General features: G+C 31.9%; 1 protein-coding gene and 2 long non-coding RNA genes across 3 annotated transcripts; 1 reads left to right on the top strand and 2 right to left on the bottom strand.

Annotated features, from left to right (window-relative positions):
* Positions 1 to 1,922: 1,922 nt before the first annotated feature.
* On the bottom strand, positions 1,923 to 2,795 carry LOC140920078 (uncharacterized mitochondrial protein AtMg00860-like). The gene is made up of 2 exons (XM_073367390.1): positions 2,224 to 2,795; positions 1,923 to 2,013 (listed from the first exon to the last, which is right to left on the bottom strand). Exons 1-2 carry the CDS (start codon positions 2,793 to 2,795, stop codon positions 1,923 to 1,925), a joined length of 663 nt encoding a protein of 220 aa, XP_073223491.1.
* A 15,368-nt stretch (positions 2,796 to 18,163) lies between these two features.
* LOC113784279 (uncharacterized) lies at positions 18,164 to 19,338 on the top strand. Its single transcript, XR_003470311.2, has 3 exons — positions 18,164 to 18,483; positions 18,563 to 18,643; positions 19,183 to 19,338. It is a non-coding gene; the product is annotated as an uncharacterized lncRNA (long non-coding RNA).
* Positions 19,339 to 22,692: 3,354 nt separating this feature from the next.
* LOC113784280 (uncharacterized) lies at positions 22,693 to 23,136 on the bottom strand. Its single transcript, XR_003470312.2, has 2 exons — positions 23,046 to 23,136; positions 22,693 to 22,951 (listed from the first exon to the last, which is right to left on the bottom strand). It is a non-coding gene; the product is annotated as an uncharacterized lncRNA (long non-coding RNA).
* Positions 23,137 to 24,131: the final 995 nt, after the last annotated feature.

Raw genomic sequence — 24,131 nt, 5'->3', positions numbered from 1 at the left:
GTTGTCTATGTCTATGGTTCAAATTTAGGTTATGTCACAATTTCATTTTTGACAAAACAATTAAAAATAATGTTATTGTATTTTGATTGTGTTTCAGCAAGTGTACTGAATCGTTGCAAGTAATAATAAAACGGTAGTACCGAGTGTCGAACTCAAGGATTGCGTTTTACTATTGAATTATATTTAGTTACTAAAATTGAACAAAAGGTTCCCAAGTTGATTGAAATAATATTTAAAATTGACAGCAGTAGTAAAATTGATCTTTTATAAATTGAGAAAAATGTCAGGGATGAGTTTCACTTCGAATCCAACCTTGGTGTCTAATTTGATCCTAGTTATTGAAATCCTTTATTGAATTATTACCGAATTCTCTTTATTATTCTTGCCCTAATGTCTTAGTGACAGAACCTTTAATTCCAAAGTAACCCCTAATTCCTTAGTAGATTTAAGATTAGAATTAAGCATTACCGTATAGAAATTCTCTTGTAAATTATTGCTTTGCAACTAATTTAATTGGTTTCATGACCTGCATCTATCCCTAGACTACAAATTCATGAATTTCTCATCTCAAGCATTCGTAAAGTCCACTTCCGTTTCAAAATACAAATCGTAGAACATTTTAATGTTGATCAAGCAATAAAAAGCATTAAGCAGAGAGATGAGAAAAACAATTCAATAAACTCATTCATAAAACTAGAAATCAAATCAGAAAAATAAGGGTTTCATCTGGTTACACTCATCCCTAACCAATAGGGTTAAGTTACTCATGACAGAGATACAAAAGATAAGGATTAAAGAAGAATTACAAGAATGATTCATCGATGATTCTTGATAAAACTGCTTCAATGACGTTAGAAACGGCCGTCTTTGAGTTTCTATGCTATGGCACAAGTCTCCCAAGTTCCCCAGAGTCAAAAAGATCCCTAAAACAGTAAAAATCTGCGTTTTTATGGTTGTTGGTGCCCGTCGCGCGCTCCAGATGCGGAAAAACGCGCTCCAGGCGCGCGTTGGCAGAGTCCAATCCTGAGAAATGCGCTCCAGGACGCACTCCAGGACGCGCTCCAGGCGCATTTCATATGCTATCTGATGTATTTTGCATTTTTTTCATCTTTTGCTTCTGAATTTGGTCCCGGTGTCTTCATGAAAGTGGTAGATATGGATCCTAGCTTTCATTAGCACTTGGAGTGACACTAATTGGACATCTGGAACTCCAGATATGGCTGAAATACTCCACATATGTCATGTTGATTTTTCACCAAAATTCAGCACTGCACTAAAACAAAACGCAATGTAAAATTACGACAAATTCCTACTTAATCAATGAAATAAAAAAAAAACATTTTATTAACTCAAAGAACAAAAATCAACAAAATGTATTAAATAAATCCTTAATTTAACTGATGATTGAGAATAAATAAGACTAAAACAGTGGGAAAATATGCATATGATGAAGAGTCATCATAGACCTATAGCAAAATCGATGGATATAGAGTCTCATTTCCATTCAGGTATTTCTAAGGGTTGTAACATGTTTGTTGGCCTCTGATGTTCTATTTTTACTTTTTGGCAGATGAGACACATGGCCACAAAGGTGACTGCACCATTTTTCATATCAGGCCACCAATAGTTTTTCCTAAGGCCATGGTACATCTTGGTGGATCTAGGGTGAATGGATAAGTAACTCTTATGAGCTTCCTCCAATACTTTCCTATTTAGGTCCTGGTCCTTAGGAATGCAAATTCTGTTTTGGAAGAGGATAGTTCCATCTAATTCTTGAGATTGACTAATATGGGTTCTGAGATCACAAGATATTTCCATCTGATTCAGAAGGAGTCTATCCTGAAGAGGAGTCATCTTCATATAAGGTCTCTAAAGCTCTCTATTAGATCTAACTCATGAACCATCAAGTGAGATATATGAAGTTACTTCCTACTTAGAGAATCTTCCACCACATTAGCCTTTCCTGAATGGTATCTTAATTCAAATTCATAATCTTTCAAGAATTCTACCCACCTACATTGTTTCATGTTAAGTTCCCTCTAATCAAAGAGGTACCTTAAACTCTTATGATCACTGAAGACATCAAAGTGCACTCCATAAAACTAACGTCTATAGAACTAAAGGGAAAAAACTATGGCAGCAAACTCTAAATCATGGGTAGGGTAGTTTTATTCATGTGGTTTCAATTGTCTTGAGGCTTAGGCAGCTACTTATTTATTTTGCCTCAACATAAAAGCTAGACCGTTCAAAGATGCATCACAAAAAACATTAAATCCGAAGGTTGGGTTTGGAATGGCTAATACAGGGGTTGTGGTTAGTCTGGTCTTAAGTGTTTGAAAACTCTTCTCAAACTCATAGTCCCACACAAAAGGGCGATTCTTACATGTCAACCTTGTTAGAGGTAAGGCTATTTGAGATAATTTCCTAACGAATCTACAATAATACCCTACCAAGCCGAAGAAACTTTTAACCACATTTACATTCTTAGGTTGTTCCCATTCTAATGTTGCCTCTACTTTGGAGGGACTCAATGCCACTCTTCCTTTGAAAATTACATGGCCTAAAAATTTAACCTCTAACAACCAGAACTCACACTTACTAGGCTTAGCAAACAACCTCTTGTCTCTTAGTATTTGCAATACAGTTTTGAGGTGTTCTACATGTTTTCTTGGAATTTTTGAATAAAATAGGATGCCATCAATAAATACTACCACAAATTTATCAAGATAGGGTGTGAAGATCCTATTCATATAATCCATGAACACAACTAGAGCATTTGTCACACCAAAAGACATGACTAAAAACTCATTGTGCCCTTACCTTGTTCTAAAGGTTGTTTTAGATTTTTCTTCAGATTTAATCCTAATATGATGGTATCCATACCTAAGATAAATTTTCGAAAACATGGTAGCTCCCCCAACTGATCAAAAAGGCCATCTATTTTTTGCAATCGATATTTGTTTTTAATGGTTACCTTATTTTTATAGTGTATACAAAGTCTCATCACACCATCCTTTTTCTTCACCAATAGTACAGGGACTCCCCATGGTGACACACTAGGTCTGATGAATTGTTTGTTTATAAGATCATCTAACTGGCCCTTAAGTTCACTCAGTTATAATGGTGACATTCTATAATGAACAATGGATATTGGCTCTATCCCAAGGGCTAAGCCTATGGAGAATTATATATCTCTCTATAGAGGAAAGGATGTTACATCCTCTAGGAAAACATCCTCAAACTCACTCATCACTAGAATGTTTGAAATGTCCACTTCTGACACTGAATTGGAAAATAGTAACACAAGCATACCCTGACCCCATCGGCTAAACAATGGAAGAGTTGGGAAATAGAGAACATAGAAGAAAATGATGGTTCTTCTGGTTGGGGCATGTTTGGTGGGATTATGACTTCTTTACCATGACAACCCAGAGTTACATAATTTTCTTACATCTAATGCCTTCCTAGGATTATGTTTAGGCCCTTAAGGGGTAAGAAAACTAGGTCTGATAGAAATACCCTATCAAATAGGCTAATTGGGCATTGAGGGCATACTAAAGAAAATTCAATTTGGTTCTTCATTGTAGTAGTTATAACTACAGTAGAAAATAAATCAAATAGGGGAATATTGAGTTGCAAATCACAATAAAAGGGTATGAAGGAAAAGGATGCACCCTTGTAAAACATAACAATTAAGGGGGTTTGGTTTATATAACATGTACCAATAATCAAATTATTTTTCTTACCTTTCTTGCCATCAAGAGCATATACCCTCCCAAAGTTTGGCTTATTTGAGTTGGAATCACCTTGTGTCTGTAGTGTTGGGCAGGAAGAACCAATATGTCCTGGCATCTTGCAGATGTAGTAGGCATGTTTTCCCTTTAAGTGTTCTCCCCTATGTTCTCTCCCACACCTAGAGCACCTTCTTGCCTTGGGAGAACTTGAGGTTTGAACTTATTTTCCTTTCCCTAGAGAGGTCTTCACTTGTAATTGTTGACTGAATTTATTGGAATCCCTATTGCCTCTCCTATTGCATTTTTTTTTAAGTTTTCTTCAATTATAAAAATCTAGTATAGAAGAGTGGAATAATTTGTGATTTCTAAATGACCAACATTTCCTTTGATGTCAGGCCTTGAACCCCATTCAAACAGGTTTATTTATCATTCCTCATCTAGGGCATATTGGGCATGTGAAGAGAATGTAGATAATTCCTCAAACGTGCCCACATATTTAGCCACATACATATTTCCTTGGCTACATATTCAGCCACATACATATTTCGTTGTTATGCCTTACCCTTTAGTAGGAGAGTAGCAAATGTAACATTTTGTTCTTTAAAGCAGTGCTCCACCTAAAAACCATTATTTATTTCCTCAAGCTAGTCTTGAGCCTCAATAGGGTTAGAGCTTCCTTTAAATACTAGGGTTGCAGTTTAAGGAAATCATAGAAGATTATGTTAGTTGTTTGGTTGCCACCCCCTTGTAGTATCACATGTTGAACAAGGTTAATAGTTGTTGCCTGAAGCTGAATGGCTTCCAGCACACATTCCTATGGTTCAACATTATGTGGTGGAGAAGGAGGAACATCATCCTCTTTTGGAGAGGAAATATTACCAACAGCCAGAAGGAAGAAGAAACATCACATGTAGCCAGAAAGTAGGAAAAATAATTAGAGGCAGGAAGAAACATCACAAGTATGTTCAAAATGAACTTTTAACTTAGTTAATTTTTATGTGGATTACTACATGATGGATGTGGTAATATCCTCTCATTGAGAGTTGGAATTCAATGATGACTTTGGGTTCATATCTTTTGTAATCTTTCCCAATGTTGGAAACCACCTTTCGAAAAGGTAAATTTGGAGATGCAAGTAAGCACTCAGTTCCTCAACAACGTAATCTACTAGGATTGTTGATAAAACTAGAAGGACTCTAGTGAAAAACCTGGAGAGGCTTTCAAATAATACTTAGTCTAGAGAGATAGAGAAAAGAAAGTTCAACTGAAGAGGCAAGTATATCCAATAGCCTTGAGGAATCCAGAGACGCTACTCATGTTTTAGTTCTTTACAACGTTTCCTCAACCTTCCTTTTACTTAGTATTTTTAAAATGATGATAAGATTTGAAAAAGAAATCATTTTTAAAATATTTAAATGGTCAATACAATTCAAACCCCGCTTCTTTTATATTATGGTACCTTCAATAGGGTTTCATTAAATTGGACTTGGGTTATCTCTTTGTGGTGGTGTTCATTTATATTGGCCTATAAGTGTCAAGATCCATATTGGCTATGTGGAGTTAGATCCTCGTTTGATATTGACTTTATAGGAAACTCCTAAATTTATTATATCTGAAACTACTTGCCCATATTGCTTTGACAAAGGTTATAATAGAATAACTTGTCCTATGTTTAAAACATGGAAAGTCAATACACTTTTTAGAAGTAACAAACTAGGACTCAATCAAATGTGGGTACCTAAAAACAAAATAATATATCTTGTAAATATCCTTAGCAACAAAGTTGAAAAACCAATCATGGTACCTGAATAATGGATGTTCACCACACATCCAAAACATGATCCTCAAGGAATGAGGATTTTTAGGATTTGAAGGAAACCGAAAGAGAAAAATAGTAGGTTGTGGAACAATAGGTAATGGTTTTCTTCCCTCTATTTAAAATTTTTTTACTTGTAAAAGGAGTAATGAGTAACCTATTGAGCATAAATCAATTACTTGATAGTGAAAAACATATCTCTTCAGGAAATGGCATGCACCACAATTCACGATTTGAATATTGCCAAACACTTTCGAACAGAAGTAGTGAACACTACATGTTACATTTTGAGTATAATCTATATAAGACATATTCTCAATAAGACTCCTTATGAGTTGTGGCAAGGAATATAACCCAACATTTCATACTTTCATCAATTTTGTTGTATATGTTATATTTTGATTACCAAAGGAAATGTTAGCAAGTTTGATTCACGTTCTCAAAAATGAATCTTTTTTAGAGACTCTAAAAGGCCTAAATCATATAGAGTACACAATAAAGAAACTCTTATTTTTGAAGATCCAATTCATGTTAAGTTTGACCACAAAAAGCTTGACCATAAAAAGGTGAACTTTATGGGTAACAATGGGAAGCAGAATAATCCCTACTCTAGTACGTACAATCCGGGTTAGAGAAATCATCCAAATTTTTCATGGAAAGATCAACAGGGTGGATCTCAAGGTCAACAAGGAGCTTAACCAAATCAAGCTCCACCTCAAAAAGATGTTTGGGAGAGTGCTATTGAGAAGTTAGTAATAAGCGCAAGTTCTTTCATTGAAGAGTCAAGAGCCATCCAAAAAAATCACTCTGCATCAATAAAGAATCTGGAGACCCAACTGGGTCAACTTGCTTAATAAATGGCACAAAGAGCACCTATAAATTTTCCGAGTGACACAATTTCGAATCCGCGAAATAATGTCAATGCAGTGACAACGAGGACTAGCAAGATAAGTGAACAAGTTCCACCTAAAGCCAAACAGAGTGGAAGTACTTCAACTTCAACCCACTCGGAGGAAATGGTCACCGCGACAACAGTTGAGGAGCACATCGCTCTTGAAAAGCCATAGAGCATTCAAACGAAAGAGAAGGGTGCAATCGAATTGAGATTTTCAATTCGATAGTCGACGAAGAAGTTGAACATCAAGGACCATTCTACCGTTAGAAAGAGGGTTATGCATACCCCAAAATGTGAATACCCAAGAGTGAAAGATGTTTTATCCATGTTAGAAGCATCACAATCTCACTCCCCCCGCTTTCATTCTAGATGGGAGGAGTTGAAAGGGAATAAAGATGAGTATGTAGAGAAAAAGAAAGAGACGCCACTGGTTGAGCTCAAGAAATTGCCACCTCACTTGAAATATGTATTCCTTTGTAAGAAGGATGATGTGTTCTTTCTTTCATATATGCCATCTTAACAATGGTTGAGGCGTCAAGCTAATGACCATAAAGAAGCGCTTCGTGGGAGGCAACCCACATGTAGAGGTAACTTTTATTTTTGCAATCTTATTTTTGTTATTTGAATTTGTTTCTTTTTAATTGTGTGTAAACATGCACTATATTGAATAATTTTTAACAACTTGAAGCTAGTCTTAAACTATTTGTTTCAGATTTTGAAATTTATACTCTATTTCTTTGCTCATATCAATACTTAATTCAATGTGTTTCACTAATGCATGCATTGTTGATTATTCCTTGGTTGTCGAAGTCTCACTTGTTATATATTAAAAAAAAAAAAATAACTTTTGTAGTGGCATGTTAGACATTATTTTGGGCCTAAACACATTAATTATTTGTTGTGTGAATATCCAGACATGTGTTATCCCTTCAGAACTTGCACTAATTATGACTTACATCACTTGTAATTTATTCATACACTAAGACAATTTTGTTTAGTCGTTTGAGCCTTCTAACTACCCTATGCAAATTTTATCATTTGCTAGCCCATTTGAGCTTTGCCCTTTCTTTCAGTTACTAACCACATTACAAGCCATATACCTGACTTTAATTCAATCACCTTACTTGGAGGTAGGTAGGAAAACTTTTGTCTCGACTTGGTAGAATTTTAAGTTTGGGGTTGCTCATGGGATAAAAACTTTTTAAGTTTGGGTTAGTGATTCTCATGAATAAAATAAATAACAAATAAAAAAAAATCAAAAGAAAAAAAAGAAGAAGAAGAAGAAGAAAAAATTCAGTTTGTGTACTATGATAAATAGCACCTTTTTAGTTCTTTTGTCAATGGTTTAGAATGTCCACCATAAAATGTGAAGAAAAAAAATAGAATAAAAGAGGGAGAATAATTTGAAAATGTATGCCTAACTCCAAGTAGTAAAGCCTACTATCTCAAATGTCCTACCCTTACCTAAGCCTCATTACAACCCTAAAGTCCTCCAAAAGTGTATGTGTTTGTTGCATTGTGATTGCTAACTTGAACTTTTTAAAGCATATCGTAGTGTGATGCATGTTCTAAGATTTGAGTGATAAATTCATAACCCTTGCTAAACACTTGAGATAAATTTTGGTGAGATTGTGTGAAAAGAGAGTTGAACTTGATGAATGAATGTTAAAGTGTACAAATTGTGTTGTTTTTTTTTTTTGTAAGGAACCATGGAGCATGATGAATATTTTGTAGTAGCTGAAACTTTGAGAATTGAGTTTGATTTGGTTTGAGTAATTGAGTTTAAATTTGATTTTAACTGTGCCAAATCTGAAATTAATTGTTGTTTGAGGACAAGCAATAGATTAAGTTTAGGGTTGTGATGACTCTTCATCATATGCATATTTTTCATTGATTTTAGTCTTATTTATCTTTAATCATTAGTTAATTTAAGGAGTTATTTGATATATTTTGTTGATTTTAGTTCTTTGATTTAATGAAACGTTTATGTTCTTGTTTCCTTCAAGAAGTAGAGATTTTTTGTAGTTTTGCGTTGTTTCTTTGTTTTAGTGCAGTGCGGAATTTTGGTGAGAAATCAACATGACCTATGTGGAGTATTGCAGACATATTTGGAGTTGTAGATGTTCAATTGGAGTCAAACCAAGTGCAAATGAAAGCTATGATCCATCGCTACAACTTTGATGAAGACACCAGAACCAACTTTGTAAGACCCATAATTTTAAAGTACCATTTATGCATTTTTTTGTGTATTTTGAATTTTGGCTCGGAGGCTTTTTAGCCAAAGTTAATAATATTTTAGAGCTTATATGATCAAAAGGGTGTTTGGATACTGTTTAGAATTACTCGTCGATAAATAAATTAAATTAACTGCGATGAACCTTTTACGTAGAATTTTATGCCTTATGGGTGAAATGGTAATTTTAATAAATATCAAGGTATTTGGAGATATTTGTTAAAAGTAAGTAATATATATATATATATATATATATATATATATATATATATATATATAAATATATAATTATGTTTATATGTGTTTGTTTAGGGGGGAAAAAGAAAGGAAAACTAGAAGGAAGGAAAAGGAAAAGAAAAGAGTATATAAAGGAAAGAAGGAAAAAGGAAGAAAGGAAAAACAAAGGAAAGAAAAAGAAAGGAAGGAAAATTCAACTTTTCCATCTAACTGGGCGTTAAGAATGGGGAATCTCTTAATGTCTCGGTTACTTAATATTTTGTTTTGAAAACCGTTTAAGTTAACTGGACGTTAAGGAGGGGGAACCTCTTAATGTCTCGGTTACTTAATATTTTGTTTTGAAAACCGTTTAAGTTAACTGGACGTTAAGGAGGGGGAATCTCTTAATGTCTCGGTTACTTAATATTTTGTTTTGAAAACCGTTTAAGTTAACTGGACGTTAAGGAGGGGGAATCTCTTAATGTCTCGGTTACTTAATATTTTGTTTTGAAAACCGTTTAAGTTAACTGGACGTTAAGGAGGGGGAATCTCTTAATGTCTCGGTTACTTAATATTTTGTTTTGAAAACCGTTTAAGTTAACTGGGCGTTAAGAATGGGGAATCTCTTAATGTCTCGGTTACTTAATATTTTGTTTTGAAAATCGTTTAAGTTAACTGGGCGTTAAGAATGGGGAATCTCTTAATGTCTCGGTTACTTATTATTTTGTTTGGAAAATTGTTTAAGTTAACTGGGCGTTGAGAATGGGGAATCTCTTAATGTCTCGGTTACTTAATGTTCGTTTTTGAAAATCGTTTCAGTAAATGAGTATTAAGAATGGGGAATCTCTTAATGTCTTGTTTACTCGTGTATGTTTTGGTAAGTTGTGCTGACCCGGGATAGGTGGCACCTTGGTAAACAGTAAAGGCCGTGATAGGCAGTACGTTTACGATTTACGTTTGGTAAGTTGTGCTGACCTGGGATGGGTGGCACCTCGGTAAACAGTACAGACCCGTGATAGGTAGTACGTTTACGACTTACGTTCCTGAGGGAATTGTGTTTGGTAAGTTGTGCTGACCCGGGATAGGTGGCACCTCGGTAAACAGTACGGACCCGTGATAGGTAGTACGTTTACGACTTACGTTCCTGCGGGAATTGCGTTTGTCCGTGAGAGACTGCGCAGGGGTTTGTCCGTGAGAGACTACGCCCTGGTTTAAGTTAGACGAGAATTAAGAATGGGGAATCTCTTAATGTCTCGTTTACTCGTGTATGTTTTGGTAAGTTGTGCTGACCCGGGATAGGTGGCACCTCGGTAAACGGTACGGACCCGTGATAGGTAGTACGTTTACGACTTACGTTCCTGAGGGAATTGTGTTTGTCCGCAAGAGACTACACCCTGTTGATTTGTGAACTGTTGGTTCATTTTTGTTGTGTAGTAATGTGTTATAAATGCTAAGTGTTATGTTTTGGAATTTGGTGATAACATGTTTGATTGCAATACCATTTCGAAATCCATGATGTTGTATTAATTGTGTTGAAAATGCTAAGTGTTATGTGTTGATTGTTGTGTGTAAGTATGATGGTTATCGAGATCCCAATTGTCGTGGTAATCGCGTAGGAATTGCTAAGTGTTAGGTTGTGAACTTGATTAGGAATGACTTGAGTTAATGCATGAATTTTTGGAAAAACGATCAGGGAAATCGATTTCCCAATCGATTGGATGAGTTGCAGGAAGTTCACCATTTTGACCTAATCGATTTGCCAATCGATTGTATAAATATATCTTTCAAAATCTTTTAAGAAATCGATTTGGAAATCGATTGGCAGAGAGGCAGGAACTCAGCAAAACTGCCGAAATCGATTTGGAAATCGATTTGGCAACCCAGGGACTCATCAGAACTGACAAAATCGACTTAGAAATCGATTTGGTCATGCAGAAACTCAGCAGAACTGACCAAATCGATTTGGCAATCGATTGGCTCAGCAAAAGTCCTTATTTTGAGTTAGATAATCGATTTCTCAATTGATTTATCAATGCTTTGGTCAGTTATGTATTACTTGATGGTTTGAGAACTTCATTTTGAGTTCATTGTTAATTGACAAGCATTATATGAACTTTTAGCATATGGAAAATCCTTTTAAGGTGCATGCTTAGTTGAAAGGTTATTTTGTGCATTTAAAACTTAAATGTTATGTGTTATCTGTTAATTTCGGTTGGTGACCCTTTACAATTATTGTGGAAATCTGGGCTTTGCCCTCAGATGAGAGTCAGGACGATCCTACCGGTTCGTACCCTACGGACGGGAATGGAGATGGGAACGCGTGATTGCAGTTACATTAGGAGGATCTCACGGGGCGCGTGGAGATACTTAGGGTGTATAGCTTTTTGTTAGGATGATCAGATTAGGATGATGTATAGGAACTAGGTGTCCTTCTTTTTGGATTGGAGTATTTTTAGTTTGGAAAACTGTACTTATATTAATATTGTCAGTTTGACTTTTTACTTGAATGGGTTCCATGTACCATTTGTTGTTGTGTAAATGTTTTGGATTTATAATTGGAGAAACTCTTCCGCTGTTTGTAAATTATAATGACTCAATTATTTATCCAAAGGCATTTTCCTGATTTAATTCTTTGTTTTATTTTAATTCCTTTTAATCTCTTTCAAAAAAAAAAATATACCCTCGCTTTGAAAAACGGGGTGTTACAAACTTCGGACTCAAAAGAGGATAAATATACAGTATAAGTTAGATAGTAGATGTTTTTAGGGATCTTTTTCACCATTGGGAAGTAGGGAGACTTGTGTCCTAGCATAGAAACTCAAAGACGACCGTTTTTAACACCATTGGAGCAGTTTTATCAAGAATCATTCATGAATCTTTCTTGTAATTTTTCTCTAATATCTATCTTTTCTATCTCTGTCATGAGTAACTAAACCCTATTTGTTAGGGATCAGTGTAACAAGATTAAACCCTTATTTTTATTTATTTATTTGATTTCTAGTTATATGAATAAGTTTAATTGAATTATTTTTATGGTTCGTATTTTGAAACGAAAGTGGACTTTACGAATGCTTGAGATGAGAAATTCATGAATTTGTAGTCTAGGGATAGATGAAGGTCATGAAATAAATTAAATTAGTTGTAGAGGAAATAGTTTAAAAAGAGAATTCATGTACAGTAATGCTTAATTCTAATCTTAAATCCACTAAGGAATTATGGGTTATTTTGGAATTAAAGATTATGTCACTAAGACATTAGGGCAAGAATAATAAAGATAATTCGGTAATAATTCAATAAAGGAATTCAATAACTAGGATCAAATTAGACACCAAGGTCGGATTCGAAGTGAAACTCATCCCTCACATTTTTCTTATTATAAAGGATCAATTTTATTATTGTTATTAATTTTAAATATTATTTCAATCAATTTGGAAACTTTTTGTTCAATTTTAGTAACTAAATATAATTCAATAGTAAAACGCAATCCTTGAGTTTGACACTTAGTATTACCCTTTTAATTATTACTTGCAACGATTCAATACACTTGTTGAAACGCTATTAAAAGGAAAAGCCCCAATGGAAGTTGTACATTCCTTGGTGAAAATCTGATCTCTTGGTCAACAAAAGAAAAGGAATCAATGTTATTTCCACTGCTGAAGCAGAATATATTTCAACAGCCAGTTGCAACACTCAATTGTTGTGGATTAAACAGTTATAACCAAGTTGATTTGAAGAACTATGAATCTTACTTGTTTTGATGATAACAAAATTATTTAGTGGGAATAATTTAAAGCACTAATGTTTCACTTATGTGTGCAGTTCCTAGATCATGTAATTGTTAAATGACTTTACATTGCATCCTATGATGTTTGGACAAAGTGAAACGAATACCGAGACTTTGCTCTAAAACTTGTACTCAAAAACGCACATCTGGTGATTTTTTTAATGCAAGCAATGCTCTGAATAGTTATGCCTCTGATAAGTGTATCAATCATTTGATTACTCTGCATATGATAATCATGATAAGCAAGTTATTTCCAGCCTTTGATAAGTATGACAATGCTTTGATAGTTTGATAATCATGTCAAGCATCTGATCGTCTGATTCTGATGGAAAGTCAATGCTCTGATAAGAAATCAACATTTTGGAAGTCAACGCTCTGATAAAAAGTCAACATTTTGAAGAAGACCAATATGTTCAACCTCTGCTCAACATCTTGAATCTGTTATTTGTTTGAAGGTCTATGTGACATACTCTGATAATGATATCCTCTACTCATTTTGTCTCTGTATCAAAATACACATAATCAATTACAAGGATAAATTCAGACAATCTTTAATGGTGAATCAATCTTTGAAGATTTTATACAAAACTTCATGATACATGTTGATTTCTTGCAATCAGGACAAAGGCCAAAAACCCTAAAGTTTCAATAAAAGGATGTGCAGCCCTCATTGATCCATACAACAAAAAAACTACAATAAGCATGATACAACTGTCTCTGCACTATTGCTCTTAATCATTTTTTTGTTTCTAAGTGCTAAGAAATATTTTCTTAGAGTACAACTTTGTGAACAGTTTTTTGTGAGAATTATTCAGGAAACCCTTAACAACTTGACTAAACTAAACTAAACTAGAAGGTTGAGAAGACTAGAACACAGTCAAGTTGACTTGTAGGTGTTCAGTGGAAGTGCATTTGGTTGATAAATTAGTGAATTATATCTTTCAGTTTGAAAAGACTGGATAGCTACCATGTTTGTGGTGAGCTAGGATAAATTGGATTATATTGTTTTGGTGTTTATTGTTTTATCTGCTATGTTTTCATCAATCTGTTTTAATCTTGTTAAAAACGATTTTAAAGTATAATACAATTCAAACCCCTTTACTTTCTTGTGTTTCTCGTTCTAAAATTGGTATTAGAGCACAATCTCAAAGATGGACACTTTAACCGTGTTTAAGTAAAGATATGTGTTATTATGACTAACTTGTTGGTTGGTATGACCTCGAAATAATCGGAATGTATCAGTTCTTTAAGAAATTAAATCAATTTCATACACACAGCGGAATTAAATTGTGGCATACAAGATTAGCAATTGTAAGTAGATTGATAAGAGATTAACCAAGATGCATGCAAGTCAAATTACCAGTTTAAACAATATTACCTAACACAGAATATGTTTAACATGCATCTAATATTAATCACACATACAGATATTGCAAGATAGAAAATTAAAGGAGTTAAGGGTTAGAGAAGATTGCACCAAGAATTTATCCTGGTTCAGTTGTCAACTTGACAACCTACATCCAGTCCTGAAAATCCAATCGGATTTCAGATTTTCTTCTCCAATAGAAAGAATCAATTACAGATTGTCCAGTTTCATCCCCGAAACCTATCTATCTTAATGATTTCTTTCCTACTGATCACCCTCTGATCCTTGTAGACACTCAGCAATCTAACACAGAATCAAAGTACGACTCTTTCTTGTTGAGCACTCTCACCCAAGAAAGTAGCCACCAGTTTCAAGCTGGCTTTTCTCGCTTTCGTTTCTTTTCAAAGTATTATTACAAACTGAATAAAGGAAGAACAAAAAGAAGTCTTCAATCTTGGTCAATGTGACTTCTCACGATTCTGGATATTCAAGGATTGTTCATGAGAACATTGTCTTTTCTCTCAAGATTACTTTTCAAGCTCTTTCATTGATTGTTGATAATCTCTTTGGTTGTGATCTGAAAAAGCAATCTCAGTGTGTTAACCAAGTGTTATTGAGAGTTCTTGTGTATGTCAAGAATATTCAAAGTGTTTTTCAGATTGTTATTGAAAGAATGATTGAAAATAGTTTATATAGTTTTTGAAAGACATATTAATCAATCGATTTACCAATCGATTTCGTAAAGTGATAAACCAGTCTAATCGATTTGCCAATCGATTATCGCGTGTCTTGTTTTTCTTGAATCTTGAAACTATATAAGCCAATCGATTTACCAGTCGATTCTTTAAACAACATTTTTCAGTGATTATGTTAAGACTTATATGCATCGATTTCGTAATCGATTGCAGATGTTATGTTCAAAGTAAAACACATACCAATCGATTTCGTAATCGATTTATTAAGTTTCATAATCGATTAACAAATACTCAGAATCGATTTGGCCACAAGCTCAGAGTTCACTGTGATTTCAAAAAGTTCTTTCAATCGATTTGCCAATCGATTGTGTTTAAGTCAGTGACTCAGCTATTTTGATGTTAATCGACGTGCCAATCGATTTGTATGTATTTGCCTGAAAAGTTCTTACCTGGCGTTTAGTTCAATCGATTTCCCAATCGATTGCAACCAAACTTAACTTGATTGAAATTTCACACAATAGATTGTCCAATCGATTGTGTTTGTCACAAGGAAAGTTATTTTGCAAATAGTATTTAAGCAACCGATTTGCCAATCGATTACCCTCAAAACTGGGGTGTCACTGTGACTTGTACAATCGATTTCCCAATCCATTTATTTCAATCAGGTTTACTTTGTGAAATGTATAATCGATTTGTCAATCGATTAGCCTGTAAAACAGGGTGCCACTGACTTGTGCATTTTTCATTTCTAATTTAGTCAGTCGATTGCCCAATCGATTATACCATCACAAACAGTTGTGTTTCCTTACACCCTTGTTATGAAATCGATTTCCCAATCGATTTACTCAGCCAAAAATCAACTTTTGTTGATTTCTTGTGTTCCAAGCAATATGTTCCAAGTGTGTAGGATTGGATTGTTGTTCCTGAAATCTTGCTCAATTTAAATATTAGATTTATCATATGATGTATGAACATTGTATGAATTGTTAATTATGTCAAAATTAGGATTCAAATGACTAAAGCCAACATAACTATGGTAATAAAGTTACTAGTGGAAAAGTTAACATGTCTCCTCTGTTTGATGGAGAAAGAGTTGATTACTAGAAGGACAAGCTTAGAAGGTTCTACATCTAAGCCATGAGGCCCCAAAAGACGTTGTTGGTGTTGAAATATCTAGAAAGGATCTCAATGCTTACGAAAAGAAACAATACAAAATGCATCATCATAAAGCAAGAACATTTATGACGAATGTTATTATTTTTAAAGAGTTCGAAAAATACAGGGAAAAAAGAAAAACAAAGAAGTTTCTTTGATGCTCTAATTCTCAACTATGAATGAAATAAACAGGATAAAACAACCTTCTAATAAACATAAATACTATACGAGAATTATCAAACCAACACCAACTCATACTTTCTAAATTGCTCCGAAAGTTGCACATTTTAGATGAACTCAGTTGTAACAATCATATCACACTTCTATCAAGTTTTTTTTTTCTATCGACTCATTCCTTTTTACATCTCATTTGCATCTATAAAAATAGTATTAACAATATTGACAAGGCTCTCTATATATAATTTGGAGTACATCTGCAGAAAAGGAATACATTAGCAATTAGCTTGTACCAAAAGAACATTTGCAAGGCTATCTATATATAATCACTATAACATTTTGGTGCTATGGCAACACCAAATTTTTTATGGTAAAAAACCGTTCTCGTAGAGTCTAACAGAGATTGGTTTTCAAATTTCATTGTAATAGAACAATAAATTTTATAATTTCTACCGCAACAGTTCAAAATTGTTCTAGTAGTTTAATTTTTAATTAAACCGTTCTCTTATGCAAAGTAAAAATTTTCACCAAATATTTCATTTTGCCTCGCGCTCGCGTTTCTTCTTGGCAAAATCCTTTCTTCTCTCTCTCACACTTTATTCCTCTCTACTCTCTCTTCTCAGCAAACAATACTATTCCTCTTTACTCTCTCGCAAACTTTGTTCCTCTTCTCTCTCTCGCGCGCGCAAAACAATAACCCTATCTTCTCTCTCTCACTTGATTATTCTTGTTTCTGAATGAAAAAGGGGGGAAAACAAGAGTTGGTGATGGAAGCAAGTTTCGAAAAGGTTGAGGTAGGGTTTTCTCGCAACTCTGCAACATCGATTACGCTCAACCTTTTCGAAACTTACAAACTTCTACCTCTTCGTGACTTGATGGTTTTTGGTATGTATTTTCATCCTTTCTCTGTTATCGCTCAACCTCTGCATCGATTTCTGGTTACGATTTCTGATTTCTAAAATGGTTGAATTGATTTTGTCTGGTATACCCTAAACATTCAATTTGATTCTAGGTGACACAAAATTATGACTGGTTTAGGAAGTATGAGTGACTAAAATTATGAAACTTAGTTGCAATCTTGTGCATATTATTTTCTTAATCTTGTTGATGCACTTTTAATTTTTTGAGTTGGTGATTTTGGTATGTATTTTCATCCTTGATATGTTATTGTTCAACCTCTGCATTGATTAGGGTTTTTGCTTTTGCATTACACTAAAAGTGACTTTATAATATTAATCATCTTCAAATGATTGAATTGATGCTTTCTAGTTTACTCTAAAAATTCAATTTGATTCTAGGTGACACAAAGTTATGACTGAGTTAGGAAGTATGATTGACTAAAATTATAAAATTTGGTTGCAATCTTGTGCATATTATTTTCTTAATTGTGTTTTCTTAATCTTGTTGATGCACTTTTAATTGAGTTTCTGATTCCAGAATTATGTTCGTTGAGCTGGTAGTATATTTATATTATACTTGTGTTCAATTTATTTAGGGATATTATGCTTTTTGATAGTTGTGTGATGGATGGCAGGTTTGGACTGTATATTCGACTAGTTGCTCTAATGGATTTTGAGAGATGAATGATTTGAGTGAGATTAAGTATGTTTATCTTGTGTTTAGACATTCATCTCATAGCTTAAGTTTTTGAATGGATTAACGTCTCTAGAAGTATCCATTAAAAAAGAAATATTAGAAGAACCTAATAATAAATACGAGTTTTTAAGACAATACCTTATTATGTCAGTTAGAAATTAGCTTCTTAATCTCAATTTTTTCATAAGCTCTTTTATTTAATTGCTTCATAAACATTTGTAAGTTTTTAAGGACATTTTCGTAGGTGAAGAACCTTCAACATATTTTATGTAAGATTTTATATGACATAAGTTAATCCAAACCTGGTCTTTGTGATTGTTGGTTCATGACATGATATCAGATTCTCTATTACCATGTAGTTTATGTTTTGTTGGTGTGTCAATGTCATTCACCAAATTCATGTTGTTGGGTTTACTTTGTTCCTAATTTAGGGACATATATGCCTTTTCAACTGATGAATTTATTATTGATAGTAATATCATTGTTGCAGGTCTGTAAAGCCAAATACGAAGGGAGCTTAAGAAGAAGAGAGTAGTGGAGCTTAAGAGATCTTTGGAGAAATCCGAAGATTCAATTGAGTTAGTTGCATAACTATCTTCTTGTTTAAGCGAAGATTATGTCACATGGACTTTGACACTATAAGGTCAAAAATTAGCGACCAAACAATTAATATAGTGATGGATCTTTTCAGAGACATGCTTCTCCTGGCCAACAATGCTTTAGTCTTCTATAGTAAGGAACACCGTGGACACCCGTCGTACCGTGGTGTGCACGATCTATTAGCCAAGTATTGACTTATTTGACGCTTTTGATGAGGTAAGAATTCTCAGTCTCACCATTTTGTTTTAAGTACTACATATTGAAGAATTAAGTGCTTCAATATAAACTTTTGCAGATGCTACTTCTGAAGTTAGGAGGGGAGCAAATATACGTCAGTCCAATAAGAGACCATGCCGATTTGATCCAGTACTTTGAGGTGAGTCAAATGTAAATGAGATTGAGCATATTAGTATAATAATATAGCTTCTGCAGTATTAGCATATTCACTTAGTGCATGAATACCTTCATAGGGGTTGTAAATGGTGCCTCAGTGCAATCAATACTAGCAATTGAGAGAGTGCAATCAATACTAGCAATTGAGAGATCAGCTTTGCCATATGCTCTTGGACATGTATTACTCCAATATTGTTAATTTTCATGCTAGTGTCTCTAACTCTATCATATTAACTATTCACTATTCTTTTGGTGTGCTTTTAATTTTTTTTCATCATTGAACTTGTTGGTTTATTATTTTTGCTTGGTAATTGAAGTTTTGTGCATCTCTGTGCTGCAATATTGAAAGTATCTCGACTATACAATTGTTTATGTATGTGTGTTTATATTTGCCTAGTGGAATTACGGTTGATTAATTGACTAAATCTTGCATTTTATGTGAAAATTATCCTGAAAATTATGAATTTAGATTAGTAATGTTCTAACTTTGTTTGTTGTCCTTTGCTTTACTTTTATTTGTAGGTCCAGGATATGAATGCAGATTAATAATGCTAAGTGGTTTTATATAGCTGAGACACATTGAGAATGTTTGATTTTGTTATTTGGATTTTGTATTTTTAGTGGATTGTTTTGGGTATTATTAAATTTATTATAGTATATCACAACAATTTCGTATTATCGTAACTGTTATATTTTTAAATTTATTATAGTATTACAATAATAAAGTTTTACTAAAAAATATTTTTCTAAAATACAATAATTTTTAGTATTATTTTTTAAAAAATATTTTATTTTTGGCAACGGTTATAAAGCGTTGCCGTACCTTAATTAAAAAATAGGCCTACCAGAACGGTTTTAACTTCACAACAGTGTAAAACCGTTGTCGTTGTAAATTTGAAAAACCATTCTCTAATAGATAGCTACAAGTACGGTTTTCTAAGGCAACATCTTGGTTGCCCACGGACAGAAAACCGTAGATTACGGCAACGATTTTTTAATGTTAAACAACGGTTTTTATGAGTTGCAGTAGGGTAAAAATGTTGTAGTAAATTTAAGAAAAGTAGATATGAAAAATACCTAACATAGTAAAATGAAAAATATGTAACAAACTTTATTAAAATAAGTGTCATAAATGCAAATTGAAGGATAATTTTTGCAAGTCGTAAATTTTTCTTTAATAAGCGATTTTCTAAAATGTACTTTTAGTGACATTTGACAAAAGTAAAAGAAGAATCGGTAAAAATGCACCCAGAAAATAGAAAAAGTCAATAAGGGGGAAAGTAAAAAAACTTCATAATGTTTACCTGATGCTTAATTTAATATTTTTTTTTCATTTATTTTCTTTTATTTTTAAAAACATTTTGTCCATTTTCTTTCCTACTTTTTTATTTTATGTCTTTTATTTATTTATCTTACCATTTTTTTTAAAAAAGAAGTATTTTTTTATCTTCTCTCTAATACTTTTAAGTTCTTATACACTAATTATAAAATAAGGTATAAACTATACCGGACAATTTATCATTTTTTAGATCAAAATATCATATACGACAAATTTGTTTATTGAAAAAAATATACGGACAAATTTTTATTCTTAAAAATTTCAATACATTTATTATACATGGAGTAAGTTGTTATTTCATTGAACTAACATACACGGAATAAGTTTTAAAAAACTGCGATAAATAAGATAAGTTGTCATTTATGAGATTTTTTTTTTTTGTATACAATTAATTTCCTTTTTTTTATTTATCAACAAAAATAATCTAAACAAGTACCAAAAGAAAAAAAATACAAAAAAAAAAAATCATTCTTTTATTTTACCAACACCATAAAAGTTATCATTGATGATATTGAACTATCATACACAAGAGAAATTATTGCTGATAAAAATTTCAAAATAATAATTATCATGCACTAGACAAATGATCACAGATGAGATTGAACTATCATGCATACGATAGATGTTCACTGCTAAAAATTTCAAAATAACGATCATACACAAAGACAAATTGTCACTTATGATGATATTAAAATATCTTTCACGAAACAAGTTCTCAGTGATAAAATTTTTAAAATAATTATCATATATGACACTTATGAAATTGAGTTATCACACAATAACTATCGTATATGTGATAAATTATTACTTATGAGACTAAATTATCATACACGATAAATTGACACTTACGAGAGTGAACTATATCATAAACAAGATACGATTTCAATTAACCATCATACACAAGGATAAATTACCACTAATGAGAACAAACTATCATATACACCGGACGAGTTTTTACCGATTATTAATTATTCATAACTATTATACATTGGACAAGTTATTTATGAGATTAAACTATCATACAGAGACAAGGTTTCACTGGTGAAATTAATTTATTATATACAGAAAGGGGTAGAAATAGGTCAGGCCAAGCTTGAAAAGTCTGAGTCTAGTCTATAATTAATTTTTTATGCCTGAGTCTGACCTACAACATATCATAGACTTTTCTCCAGTCTGGCCTGATCTTTTTAAAAAGTTTAGCCTAACCTGAAAGTCAATTTAAAAGTTTATTTCACATTAAAGCATTTAAGTAATATATTTTACATTTTTTTAAATATACTAAAGATGAACCCGTAATTAACAAAATTAAAATAACAAATATTAATATTAGAAAATAATAATAAAAATAATAATTAATAAATAATAGTAATAGTAATAATATATAGATAATGTGTGACGTGAGATTACCAAGTCCTCCATGGGTAAAATAGAAAAATTCAATTTCCACTAGACTCACTCAAGCTTGTATATCTCATCACTCTATTCAAAAATTAAATAAAGAAACCAAGTTGAGCCAAAAGAGAAAGAAATTTTCAAGGCACAGAAAACTTCAACTATTTCAACATGACAAATTTCTTAGCCTATAAATACAATTGCTTCAACACAAGTTCTCTTCACCAATTAATTAACAACAATGAATATGCATCAAATGGCTTCAAGGTTGGTTTTGATAATTATATCTATTTCATCATTGGCTTCAGCATCTAATCTTGAGGTGGGTTTCTATAGCTACACGTGTCCATCTGCTGAGACAATAGTGAGAAGCATTGTTAATAAAGCTGTTTCAGACAACCCTGGCATAGGTGCTGGATTGATCAGAATGCATTTTCATGATTGCTTTGTCAGGGTGAGTTCTACATCATCACAATTTTCATACATACACTAGAAGAAAAAAAAAACTAAAATTATCCACTGAAATTAGAAATTAGAGATAAATGAAATAAAATAAAATTGGCCGTTGATTTGGTGTCTCGGACACTAAAGATGTCAAAAATATATATTGACCCCATTAGATTGATTTGTTTAATGCGTTATTTTAAATGAATTGAATTAATATATTAAATTCGATTATTTAAATTAATTTGTTCTATTTAACTCATTTAAAATATTAGTTGATGGTTGAATTCGACTATTCAAATATTTATTTAATGAATATTCACATGAGAATTTTAATTTTAATGTTTTGTTTCAAGTTTTAACAAAAACTAGTGTAATTTACTCATATTTAATTCTCAAGTTCTCATGGTAACATAAGATATCCGACCATAATTTTTCAATCATGCATCGTTTTTAAATTTTGTCTTTTATTTTTAAAATTTAAAATTAAATAAATTTTAAAAATACATCTATATAAGCTTGGTCTATTTAAATTAATATGCTTTTATAAAAGACTAAGTCTAACTTTTTTGTTAAATAGGTAAAGTCAAATCAAACTATAAGTAGGTAGGCCATAGACTGACTGACGATCTAGTCTATTCCTACATCTATACACGAGCTAAGTTATCATTGATAAAACGTTCAAAATAAATATTATATACAATAAGACTAGTTGTCACAGATAAAATTAAACTATCACAAATCAAATAAATTTAGCGAATATTTAAACTTTGTTATGATTATAATCGATCAATATTATTCTTTAAATTTAGTTAATCCTGGTGAAATTGAGAATATAAGAACTACAATATGACAAATTAAAGAATAAAATTCAACTACTTGAAATATAATTTTTTTTTTTATTTCCTTCAAACAAAGCTTAATTATTTAGATTATGTTTTCTTCCAATTCTAGAAGGAAAGCTCTGAGTGTCAAGATTCTTAGTGTCTTATTGACAGCAGCAGATGTTAAACACAGGTGGTAAGCATGTCCCATACTGATAGCCGTCCCGTTTGCATGCTTGATCACAGTCTGGAACATCTCTGCATTGGGCTATGCAATTCCATTTTCCCATAGCTAGTGAAAATAGAAATATTAATTGCTTTAAATAACAGCATAAAATGAAAAATAAATGAAAGATTCGAATTCTGTTTGTTAGCTGTCTACATACCTACTGAGAATAGAAGAACAAAGATCACGGCTGCCATCATAAACTTCTGTGCCTGAGCCATTGCCATTTTCTCTTCAGTTATTCTCTATATATATTTGATGATCAATAACGAAATTTGGCCTTATATATAAACAAATATTCGTTACTTTTGATTAAATATATTTTTATTAGGTTTGTCGTTATCTGTTATTTTTTCCTTTTGATTAGGATATATATATATATATAATATATATATATATATATATATATATATATATATATATATATATATATATATATATATATATAAAAGTTAAAAGTTCTTTTTTTTCCTTATAAAATTAAAATTCTTATTAATTAAATAGATCACCTAAAAAAATTTATAAAATTTTGAAACAATTTCATATACTTTATCAATTAAACTTTAAAATATGTTATTGAATATATAAATTTTTTAAATATATATTAGATAAATATTGGTTGTCAAATTACATAACTATAATATGATTTATGAAACATGTATTTTTGATAAATAATATATATAACAATATCAGTGGTTGTATTAGTAAAAGTTATTGGTCAAATACGGGTTAAAATTTTGAATAACTATTTTTTTTTTACAGAAAATTTTGATTAACTTTTTTTGATAAATACAAATATATTTTAATATATATTTGAGTCAATATAAATATATATTTTAGTGAAAAGAATAAAGTTGATTTTAAATTTATGAAATTACTAAAATCAAGAAATAATTTTAAAAAATATAAAATTAAATATAATTTTCTGGAAAAAATTTATGGACATTGATGGGTTCTTAAAAATAAAATATATTTTATAATTTAATTAAATATAATATTATATATATATATATATATATATATATAAATAGTAATTGTTCATAATCTTTAAATCATATTTAGTATATTATTTATATGCACGTGATTAAAAGTTTGACTAATATTTTGGATTTTTTACTAATATATCTTCTTTTTTAAAATTTTGAATTAAAATATCTCTTTTGTAATTTATATATCAAAATGCACTATTCTTCTGAAGCTACTTGGAGGTCGTGGCTTGGGGGTACGACCAGCGAAAGGAACATTT

The sequence above is a fragment of the Cicer arietinum genome, chromosome 4 (genome assembly GCF_000331145.2).
Source record: "Cicer arietinum cultivar CDC Frontier isolate Library 1 chromosome 4, Cicar.CDCFrontier_v2.0, whole genome shotgun sequence".
Lineage (NCBI taxonomy): Eukaryota > Viridiplantae > Streptophyta > Magnoliopsida > Fabales > Fabaceae > Cicer > Cicer arietinum.
This window is presented reverse-complemented; position numbering and strand designations above follow the sequence as displayed.

Bases quoted from the DNA above. Each gene is read 5' to 3' on its own strand.
- LOC140920078 (XM_073367390.1), bottom strand. From the start codon at position 2,795: ATGTCTTTTGGTGTGACAAATGCTCTAGTTGTGTTCATGGATTATATG. The intron at 2,014-2,223 runs GCAAAATAAATA...GAAACAATGTAG, and splicing joins GGTCTAGCTTTTATGTTGAG to GTGGGTAGAATTCTTGAAAG.